This window comes from Bombina bombina, chromosome 4 (assembly GCF_027579735.1).
Source record: "Bombina bombina isolate aBomBom1 chromosome 4, aBomBom1.pri, whole genome shotgun sequence".
Classification (NCBI taxonomy): Eukaryota; Metazoa; Chordata; class Amphibia; order Anura; family Bombinatoridae; genus Bombina; species Bombina bombina.
Genome location: NC_069502.1, coordinates 46,365,511 through 46,377,817, shown reverse-complemented (window position 1 = coordinate 46,377,817; position 12,307 = coordinate 46,365,511). Strand labels below are relative to the sequence as shown.

Genomic DNA, 12,307 nt, shown 5'->3' with positions numbered 1-12,307 from the left:
TGAATAGCACACAACACCTTTACTAAACAGGCGCTAGAGAAGTAAACTCTAGACCTGGCAGGTACATGAATAGCACACAACACCTTTACTAAACAGGCGCTAGAGAAGTAAACTCTAGACCTGGCAGGTACATGAATAGCACACAACACCTTTACTAAACAGGCGCTAGAGAAGTAAACTCTAGACCTGGCAGGTACATGAATAGCACACAACACCTTTACTAAACAGGCGCTAGAGAAGTAAAGTCTAGACCTGGCAGGTACATGAATAGCACACAACACATTTACTAAACAGGCGCTAGAGAAGTAAACTCTAGACCTGGCAGGTACATGAATAGCACACAACACCTTTACTAAACAGGCGCTAGAGAAGTAAAGTCTAGACCTGGCAGGTACATGAATAGCACACAACACCTTTACTAAACAGGCGCTAGAGAAGTAAAGTCTAGACCTGGCAGGTACATGAATAGCACACAACACCTTTACTAAACAGGCGCTAGAGAAGTAAACTCTAGACCTGGCAGGTACATGAATAGCACACAACACCTTTACTAAACAGGCGCTAGAGAAGTAAACTCTAGACCTGGCAGGTACATGAATAGCACACAACACCTTTACTAAACAGGCGCTAGAGAAGTAAACTCTAGACCTGGCAGGTACATGAATAGCACACAACACCTTTACTAAACAGGCGCTAGAGAAGTAAAGTCTAGACCTGGCAGGTACATGAATAGCACACAACACCTTTACTAAACAGGCGCTAGAGAAGTAAAGTCTAGACCTGGCAGGTACATGAATAGCACACAACACCTTTACTAAACAGGCGCTAGAGAAGTAAAGTCTAGACCTGGCAGGTACATGAATAGCACACAACACCTTTACTAAACAGGCGCTAGAGAAGTAAAGTCTAGACCTGGCAGGTACATGAATAGCACACAACACCTTTACTAAACAGGCGCTAGAGAAGTAAAGTCTAGACCTGGCAGGTACATGAATAGCACACAACACCTTTACTAAACAGGTGCTAGAGAAGTAAACTCTAGAACTGGCAGGCAGCACTGCATTATTAAGCAACAGCTCGTGTGGGCAGGCTCCAGTAACAGGCCCCAGCACGTACATGTGGCAACAGTCAGGTTATTTTTAAGGCATGATCACATCTCCCTCCATGCCTCAGAGGTCTTTTTGGTGTCTTGTTTATGCCCCACCTTCTATAGTCTGTATGTTACAATTCATATCCAACACGGGCATTACAAATATTAAAGGGACAGTCTACACTAAAATTGTTAGTTTAAAATGATAGACAACGCCTTTACTACCGATTCAGCAGCTTTGCACAACCAACATTGCATATAGTAATATACTTTATACCATTTAAACCTCTACATTTCTGCCGGTTTATAAGCCACTACAGCCTCTTATCACAACAAGAGACTACTAATCCATGTGGGCCATATAGATAACATTGTGCTCTCTCCCTTCCGTGGAGTTGTGCATGACACTGCACTAATTGGCTAAAATGCAAATCATTAGCTAAGAAGAGGCTTGGATACAAGGTAATCATAGAAGTAAAAAAATATATTAAAGGGACAGTCTAGTATAAATTAAACTTTCATTATTCAGATAGGACTTAATTTTAATAATCTTTCCAATTTACTTTTATCATCAAATTTGCTTTTTTCTCTTGGTATTCTTAGTTTAAACTAAACATAGGTAGGCTCATATGCTAATTTCTAAGCCTTTGAGGGCTGCCTCTTATCACATGCTTTTTAAATCTCTTTTCAACACAAAGAGACAGAAAGTACATGTGGGCCATATAGATAACACTGTGTTCAGGCACAGGGGGTTATTTAAGAGTTAGCACAAAACAATGCTAAATTTAAGACAATAGATAATAAACAGTCACAGTCATGTGATCAGGGGGCTGGAAGAAGGTTCCTAGATACAAGGTAATCGGAGGTAAAAAGTATATTAATATAACTGTGTAGGTTGTGCAAAACTGGGGAATGGGTAATAAAGGGATCATCTATCTTTTAAAACAATAACAATTCTATGGTAGACTGTCCCTTTAATATAACTTGGTTGTGCAAAACTGGGGAATGGGTAATAAAGGGATTATCTATCAATTTAAACAATTCTGGAGTAGACTGTCCCTTTAATATGTAAATGGTGCAGATAATCTGGCTTCTTTGGACTCATCTAGGCCTTGAATCCGTAAAACTAGGAAGCAATATATTTATATGCAGATTATCCTTTTCAATCTCTGTGACAAATGATCACTGTATTAGCTAGAGAAGCAAGCAAGATGACAGATGAAATGCTTGTACAATAATCATTTTGGATGCAGACCTATTAGTGTCTAAATTGCCGACATGTAGTATGCACATATAGAGAATACCATTGCAATCTATATGTATACAAAAAAGCATTTTAAAATAATGTTCAGTGTTCTTCCAAGGCCTATTTAGAGGGACACCCCCCGGCTGGTTTCACTGACCACACAGCTAATATTTAAGCTACAGTTAACTAATATTAAATGTTTTAAATGTTTGTTGCACAAATTATCAATAAATCATTGCATGTTAAATTATGCAATTAAAGGGATATTCCAGCCAAAATTGGAATCTACAAGGATGCATTTCGGTTTTGGATAGAAGCATCTTCATAATATACATGTATTAGCAAAAAATGCTTCTAATAAAAGCTATAGCTTTAAAAAGTGTGCACCAGCATTTTAAACACAGCACTTGCTTAGAGAGCTGACACTATATAAGCCCCACTAGAACTTGGAGCAGTGCAGTATTTAAAATACTGGTGTACTGAGAATATCTAGCTATGCTTCACATACACGTGCAGGGAAAAATGTTAACACTAAAACAGTGTATATTGCAATTATGTTTCTATTCAAAGATGTAATTCATCTATGTGCATTTAAATTTTGACCGGAATATCCCTTTAATTTGTGCTTTGAATAGCTCCTGTACCGTTTATAAATAACAGAAAATTATATAATATTGAAAAGTATTACTTCACAATGCCACCCGGCTGGAGAACACTGATTTTAATAGTAATTTTATCACAAATGGCATTGCTTTGCAGTCCAGTGACACACCTATTAAAAAGCCTTGAGTATTGTTTACATCATGTGACATTAAACACATGTTTCAGAAGCCAGCAGAATGCCCTGTATCATCTCTGGCTAGTGAAAAAAAACACAATGTTCAGAATTAAATTACACAAAACAAGTAAATTAATGAAAAGCAGATTTCTAAGCTTACTACACCTAATTAAACATTCCATGGGGCAATTACATTTTGAGTTTATTGCATATTTAACACATGAAGATTAAAGAACAAAGCAAATTAAGGCCTAGTTTCCATTGAGGTGGTAAAGTGTAGAAACTGGTAGTCCATAGACTTTAATGGAGATAAATGTATTTATCACGAGTTTCCACAATTTACCTCCTTAATGGAAACTATGTCTAAAAGTGTGTAGCAATCGAACAACAAAGTATAAACATTTCCAGATGTTTGAGGCCATACTCTGAATGTTCCATTAAAGATAACCTTTACATGCAGTGTTCAATTCTGTACTTTGTTCTATTTGTCAGATATCGCTTCAATAGGAACACTAAGCGACTCCCGTTTACAGACGGAAAAACAACACACCAGGAACCTAATTACACACTGCCCAAGCCTGCAAACCCTATCCTCTAGTACTGCTGTCAAAATTGGTACAAAACTTTAGCTTGCCCCATGCAGGGGCCGAAAATCTGTTTAAAATGTAGGAGGCAGTAAGTGGTATTTGTATATAATATATGGAGAATAATAAAGTAAAGATCTAGGACAGGGCTCTACAAACCCAGGAGCCTGGGAGCCACTGGCTCCTAACTTTTTGGGTTATTCTCCATATATCTATATACAAATCCAACTGTCTGGCTCCTAAAAATATGCCTGGCTCTTAAATATTCTTACTGGCTCCTAATTTTTGAACATATTTGTCAAGCACTGATCTAGGAGTAAAACGTAGGAGCCAGTAAGTGGTATTCGTATATAATATATGGAGAATAATAAAAGTACAGATCTAGGAGTAAAACGTAGGAGCCAGTAATTGGTATTTGTATATAATATATGGAGAATAATACAGGGAGTGCAGAATTATTAGGCAAATTAGTATTTTGACCACATCATCCTCTTTATGCATGTTGTCTTACTCCAAGCTGTATAGGCTCGAAAGCCTACTACCAATTAAGCATATTAGGTGATGTGCATCTCTGTAATGAGAAGGGGTGTGGTCTAATGACATCAACACCCTACATCAGGTGTGCATAATTATCAGGCAACTTCCTTTCCTTTGGCAAAATGGGTCAAAAGAAGGACTTGACAGGCTCAGAAAAGTAAAAAAATAGTGAGATATCTTGCAGAGGGATGCAGCACTCTTAAAATTGCAAAGCTTCTGAAGCGTGATCATCGAACAATCAAGCGTATCATTCAAAATAGTCAACAGGGTCGCAAGAAGCGTGTGGAAAAATCAAGGCGCAAAATAACTGCCCATGAACTGAGAAAAGTCAAGCGTGCAGCTGCCAATATGCCACTTGCCACCAGTTTGGCCATATTTCAGAGCTGCAACATCACTGGAGTGCCCAAAAGCACAAGGTGTGCAATACTCAGAGACATGGCCAAGGTAAGAAAGGCTGAAAGACGACCACCACTGAACAAGACACACAAGCTGAAACGTCAAGACTGGGCCAAGAAATATCTCAAGACTGATTTTTCTAAGGTTTTATGGACTGATGAAATGAGAGTGAGTCTTGATGGGCCAGATGGATGGGCCCGTGGCTGGATTGGTAAAGGGCAGAGAGCTCCAGTCCGACTCAGACGCCAGCAAGGTGGAGGTGGAGTACTGGTTTGGGCTGGTATCATCAAAGATGAGCTTGTGGGGCCTTTTCGGGTTGAGGATGGAGTCAAGCTCAACTCCCAGTCCTACTGCCAGTTTCTGGAAGACACCTTCTTCAAGCAGTGGTACAGGAAGAAGTCTGCATCCTTCAAGAAAAACATGATTTTCATGCAGGACAATGCTCCATCACACGCGTCCAAGTACTCCACAGCGTGGCTGGCAAGAAAGGGTATAAGAAGAAAATCTAATGACATGGCCTCCTTGTTCACCTGATCTGAACCCCATTGAGAACCTGTGGTCCATCATCAAATGTGAGATTTACAAGGAGGAAAAACAGTACACCTCTCTGAACAGTGTCTGGGAGTCTGTGGTTGCTGCTGCACGCAATGTTGATGGTGAACAGATCAAAACACTGACAGAATCCATGGATGGCAGGCTTTTGAGTGTCCTTGCAAAGAAAGGTGGCTATATTGGTCACTGATTTGTTTTTGTTTTGTTTTTGAATGTCAGAAATGTATATTTGTGAATGTTGAGATGTTATATTGGTTTCACTGGTAAAAATAATTGAACTGGGTATATATTTGTTTTTTGTTAAGTTGCCTAATAATTATGCACAGTAATAGTCACCTGCACACACAGATATCCCCCTAAAATAGCTATAACTAAAAACAAACTAAAAACTACTTCCAAAACTATTCAGCTTTGATATTAATGAGTTTTTTGGGTTCATTGAGAACATGGTTGTTGTTCAATAATAAAATTAATCCTCAAAAATACAACTTGCCTAATAATTCTGCACTCCCTGTAATAAAAGTAAAGATCTAGGAGTAAAATGTAGGAGTCAGTAAGTGGTATTTGTATATAATATATGGAGAATAATAAAAGTAAAGATCTAGGAGTAAAATGTAGGAGCCAGTAAGTGGTATTTGTATATAATATATGGAGAATAATAAAAAAGTAAAGATCTAGGAGTAAAATGTAGGAGCCAGTAAGTGGTATTTGTATATAATATATGGAGACTAATAATAAAAGTAAAGATCTAGGAGTAAAATGTAGGAGCCAGTAAGTGGTATTTGTATATAATATATGGAGAATAATAAAAGTACAGATCTAGGAGTAAAATGTAGGAGCCAGTAAGTGGTATTTGTATATAATATATGGAGAATAATAAAAGTAAAGATCTAGGAGTAAAATGTAGGAGCCAGTAAGTGGTATTTGTATATAATATATGGAGAATAATAAAGATCTAGGAGTAAAATGCAGGAGCCAGTAAGTGGTATTTGTATATAATATATGGAGAATAATAAAAGTAAAGATATAGGAGTAAAATGTAGGAGCCAGTAAGTGGTATTTGTATATAATATATGGAGAATAATAAAAAAGTACAGATCTAGGAGTAAAATGTAGGAGCCAGTAAGTGGTATTTGTATATAATATATGGAGAATAATAAAAGTACAGATCTAGGAGTAAAATGTAGGTGCCAGTAAGTGGTATTTGTATATAATATATGGAGAATAATAAAGATCTAGGAGTAAAATGTTGGAGCCAGTAAGTGGTATTTGTATATAATATATGGAGAATAATAAAAAAGTAAAGATCTAGGAGTAAAATGTAGGAGCCAGTAAGTGGTATTTGTATATAATATATGGAGAATAATAAAAGTACAGATCTAGGAGTAAAATGTAGGTGCCAGTAAGTGGTATTTGTATATAATATATGGAGAATAATAAAGATCTAGGAGTAAAATGTAGGAGCCAGTAAGTGGTATTTGAATATAATATATGGAGAATAATAAAAAAGTAAAGATCTAGGAGCCAGTGGCTCCCTGGCGAATGGTTTTGTCATGCTTTAGTGTATGGCAAGTACTTTACCAACTGTCATGGGGCAATAAATAATATATAAAAAGAAAAGCAGGGATGTACGCTCAGGGGCCTGCACAGGTCTGAAGCAATATATGGCAGTACTTTTGCAAGGACACTAGATGGCAGCACTATCCTGCAATGCAGTGCTCCAGATGCCTATCTAGGCATCTGTTCAACAAAGAACAACAACATGAGAATTAAGCAAATTTGATAATAGAAGTAAATTGGAAACTTTTATAAAAAAATAAACATTTTGGGGCGTCATATCCCTTTAAGAGACAGAAATAAAATGTTAAGAGCCATGGTGCCGAGGCTGTCCTGTGTTTTATCATCACACTTTGTGACACCCTCAGACAGGCAAATACTGCACAACTCCTATATATCCGCCCTTGTCTACAAATATTCTCCATGAGTCTTACATCCTAGAGGTTAGGGCTGAGCAAGACCAACAACATAGGGGAAACCAATCAAATTAAGCCACACAAAATTCCAGATTGCTCATGAAAACTTCCAGCAAATTTAAATTTGAGATTAAGTTTTTTGTGACATATTGTATAGTTTATACAAGCACACCTCTTTTTCATCCTCCTGCCCTTCTAGATTGTAAGTTCCTACGGTAATAGGGACCTCAATTTGTCCCTTACAAGTATCGTATCATTGTTTTACTTGTATCTGCACCCATGGCCATCGCTGAGTAATATGTTGGCACTTTATAAATAAAGCTTAATATTACACAAGGTTTTAAAAGGGATATGAAATATGAGATTTTGTTTTAATTATATGTAGTAAAAAAAATGCAATATATAGAATACCTTGAGTGTAAAAAAAAAAAATGTTTCTTGACCCACCCTCTCTAGTTTCAAAAATAATCTATAACAGCTTGAAATGCTTTTAAAGCATGTAATTTGCATATAGGCCTTAAACACAATTTAATGTTCTATAATGTAAAAGTTTTAAAAATCTTGGCAGATTCGGCTACTAACACATTACTTTTTGCTTATACCATGCTATTAAATTAAAATGTAAAACCTAGGAGCCAGAAACGTACTGGCCATCCCTAAGAGTTACACACACATATTTGTCAACCTTGTAAATACATACACAGGTTGACAAATCTGTTTACAATTTAGGAGCCAGATAGAGATAGATTATAGATATATCTCATAAACCAAAATGTTAGGAGCCAGGGGTAAAATTCAAGGAACCAGTGGCTCCCTAGCTCCTGGGTTTGATGAGCCATATATACACCTAGAAAGGATACAGTCACAAGTAATTGGGTAGCACCTATGGGTGTCTTGGGGACACTAAACAAGGGAGCCAAGGCCTGACTTAAAAGTGAATTTAAGTTTTGATGCAAAAGTGCCCGGTTTTTAAAAATACGATTTAAAACAGGGGCACTTTAATTCATCAAAATTTACATTTTACTTGTTAAATACTTACCTTTTAAACTTGACAGCCGCTCCAGTATCCCCCGGTCATTGCAAGCCATTTCTGACGTCAGAAATGATGGATGGGTCAACCTCCAATCACAGCTTCCCCCCGGGGGAATCAATGTCTGATTCAACGCTGTGATTGGAGGAAGCCAGATTCCTTTTTTAGACCCAGGAAGAGGCTCTGTGACGGGCGGAGGAAGCTGGAGCGGCTGTCATGTTGAGTATTTTTTCACAACACGAGGGAAATGTAAATTTTGATTCATTAAAAGTGCCCCTGTTTTAATCTAATTTTTAAAAAACGGGCACTTTAGCATCAAAATTTACATTCACTTTAAGACGCATGGGGTACCTGGCATCCCCAAGGCAGAACATATAGTGATCTGAGATGTCATCGCGAAAATGCAGCATGTCTGCAGAAAGAACAGGACACATGCAGGAACTGTTAGCGCTTTAACTTTGCAGCACTGCTCCACATTAGGCTGTTCTTTTCAAACAAAGCTGTGCTCTTGCTGCACTGTGTAAGTTTTCCTTAACACGGTGTAATCAGAGCAAAGTGCTGTTTGAAGTGAACAGTCAAATATGCAGTAGTGCTTTGATTGTTGACTGGCTCTCAGGGATTATTGTCAAACCCGCCCCTAGCTTTTCCCAGTCTGCAAAACTGTTTTTTTCTGAATGTAAGACCTTCGTATGCACCTTTTTTAATACTACACTTCTATGTTAAACGAAGAGAAAAGGAAACAAATTTACTCAAAAGACATATTACAATTTCTTTTTTTGTCTGCAGCTAATTTGCAATGCAATTTTTAACTACTACAATATATTCTAAAACTTTAAAAATGGCTTTATTCCCCAGTTAACCAACACATTTGCAATTGTACTGATAGATATATATTTGTCCACAGCAATGTGTCTTTCAAATTACTTTATTCTCTGTACATTACAGGTATACAAACAGCTGTTTGTAAACCTGTAATGTACAGAGAATAAAGTAATTTGAAAGACACAGCGCTGTGGACAAATATATATCTATCATTGGAATTGGGGGGACTTGGCAGGACCCTGTCTTCACGTGCACTATACTCATGAGTTGCTGTACTAACCATTGTGTATATTTGCAATTGTACTGGTGCTTTAGTATAACTGCCTAATTTAAAATTGAATTTAAAAATGACCTGCAGAAACATTTCACTAAAAAAAATTCTCATCGCAGAAAGTGAGAGTCCTGCCTCTGGGCCTGGCATGAGTTAGACAAGCCCAGAACTACAGTACATTAAAATCATGACTTGGAAACTGAAAGTGTGTGTAGCTGACTCAACAATATTCTTACTGGTCCCTAACTTGTGTACACGTTCATAAACAACATAGGTAGGCATTTGCATATAAAAATACATTAGATTTGATACTTCATTCAAAAACATTTCAAGGGTGTCCTAAAGCAATTCCTCAGGAAAGCAAACATAAGTGTATGGAGCTCATTTCCACTGCTGTCAGGCACAGCAGCTAAATAAACCTGTAGCATGAGCCCAAATCACAAGCCTGGTGACAACATACCAACAGGTATGCACTAAATGACTCACCCACCAAGACATGTCTCTCCTTCACAATACATTCTTTTGATGTTTTAACAACCACAGTGTAAGATGCATTGCGCCTATAGTAAATATCAGGTAGCAAAGTCATTCGGGACTGCCAAACACCTTACTACATTTCACTAATTTGCATTAATGTTCCAAGACTTTCACTTGATCAGTGATGAAAAAAAATGTTCTAGAGAATAAGGCAAACATAAGAGTCTAACAGTCAAGATAACAAGATTGTCAGAATAGGCAACACCCTAATTAACAAATATGTTACACTTTTTTTCTGGCTGACAATTCTGGATGAGCAACATTCACTAGAAAGAAAGCAACATTAAAATACAAAAGTGATAGTCAATTAAAAGCAATAACCACATTAATTAAGATTAGAAGGAATGTGAAAGTTAAGTCTCTTGTCTCTAGGCCAAGCACTCTCCTAAGGCACTGTCACTACTAAGTAAGCTCTGCTCTAATAAAGCTCCAACAGACACTGCTACTAGAGTGACACTGAAGGTATGCTCTGCTAGGGCTCTGTCACCAGGCCCAGCTGCCCCCTGCTAAGTATGTCACCAGGCCCAGCTGCCCCCTGCTAAGTATGTCACCAACTCCCCTCTCCTAGACATCTGTCACCGGGACCAGCTCCCCTCTCCTAGAGATCTGTAACAGGGACTAGCTTCCTACTGGTAGGTATATGTCACCAGATCTAACTACCCTCCATTACAATAGTTTACCTCTACATCCAGATCAGTGTCAGGCCTCTGACTCATAAATGTCATACCTATCTATAAGCCTGTCAGCCCCCATTTCCTCCTCTAATATCTGTCAGGTACTAGCGTTTCTTTTCCAGCCTGTCCCCCAATTTCCCTGGTCACAGCCTGTCCCCCAATTTCCCTGGTCACAGCCTGCCCCCCAATTTCCCTGGTCACAGCCTGTCCCCCATATCCCTGGTCACAGCCTGTCCCCCATATCCCTGGTCACAGCCTGCCCCCCATATCCCTGGTCACAGCCTGCCCCCCATATCCCTGGTCACAGCCTGTCCCCCATATCCCTGGTCACAGCCTGTCCCCCATATCCCTGGTCACAGCCTGTCCCCCATATCCCTGGTCACAGCCTGTCCCCCATATCCCTGGTCACAGCCTGTCCCCCATATCCCTGGTCACAGCCTGTCCCCCATATCCCTGGTCACAGCCTGTCCCCCATATCCCTGGTCACAGCCTGTCCCCCATATCCCTGGTCACAGCCTGTCCCCCATATCCCTGGTCACAGCCTGTCCCCCATATCCCTGGTTACACCCTTTCCCCCATATCCCTGGTTACACCCTTTCCCCCATATCCCTGGTCTCAGCCTCTCCGCCCCTCTCACCTATAGTAGAGATGAAGGTGGTATTGAAGGCATCGTCAGAGAAGCGGAAGAGCACGCAGGTCTTTCCCACCCCGGAATCCCCGATGAGCAGCAACTTGAAGAGTAGATCGTAGGTCTTCTTCGCCATGGGCCCTGTGTGCTGGAGCTGCGCTCCTATCAGTCACTGCGGCGACTCTACGGGACACTCATACACTGCTTGCTGGGCCCGACGTCAGTTAAACTCGTTATCTCTCCCACCTCCCGGTGTCAGGCTCTCAAAGTCCCGTCTCTCCCTCCCTGAGTCAGGCTCCACCTCTCAGGCCTCGCCGGGAAACTCTAGCTCCGGACAAAATGGCGGCCCCTCCCCCAGCTGCCTTCAAACACACTATGCTCGTATCCGCGAGCGCGTCACCCACCCCGCCCGCCGCGTGTACGAGCTCAGACAGCCAAAACGCAAGCGTCTTCAAGCCCCACCCACCGCTTTTTTTTTCTTCTTTTTTTTTTAATAAAAGTAGCACAAAACTTTATTCACAATATCGGCTTCATATATATAGATTTATATATATTACAATTATATATTTTTTTATTTGACAAATCAATGATCAATTGACCTAAGTTAAACAGCTCTTTTAACTCTAAAAAATACCAAGTCCTCTAACAATAAAAAAAAAACCCACCCACCAAACCCCCAAAATAAAAAAAACCTAACACTAAACAAATTTTTGGAGTGTTTTTTTCTTGTGAACTGCTGGTGCAATTCCGCCCCCTACAATCGGCCTCTAGCAGTGGGTGTCATTCGATCGGGTTGATTTCTGTCACCGCCTCAGAGCAGGCGGACAAGTTATGGAACAGCGGTCTTTAACTTCTGTTTCCGGCGAACCTTCGTAGGCTTACCAGAAGTCCCACTTTTACTGGGATTGTCCCGGTTTGGAGGCGCTGTCCCAGTGTCCCACCCAGTTGTTCATTCTGTCCCAGTAGGGTTGCCACCTTCAGGTTTCAAATCATGTGTCCGGGTTTCAGACCACCTGAAACCCAGACACATTATTCAAAACGACTGGACTGTGGCTCTCCAGTATAGTTAGATGCTGGTACTTTGTTACATACAGCCCTGCTTAGCTTAACGTTCGTGTCCTTCAAAGTTTACATTTAGTAATACAGGCTGTGTGAGCAGCATAGAGTTTTTTTAATTTTGTAGTACTAC

General features: G+C 39.7%; 1 protein-coding gene across 1 annotated transcript in view; it reads right to left on the bottom strand.

Moving 5' to 3' along the window:
- RAB10 (RAB10, member RAS oncogene family) overlaps positions 1-11,499 on the bottom strand; it is a gene marked incomplete in the record, with an annotated part of 271,938 nt that extends 260,439 nt beyond the window's left edge. The window contains 1 exon segment of the mRNA XM_053709475.1: positions 11,128-11,499. Within this exon segment, the coding sequence (XP_053565450.1) occupies positions 11,128-11,254 (127 nt within the window).
- Between the last annotated feature and the right edge of the window lie 808 nt (positions 11,500-12,307).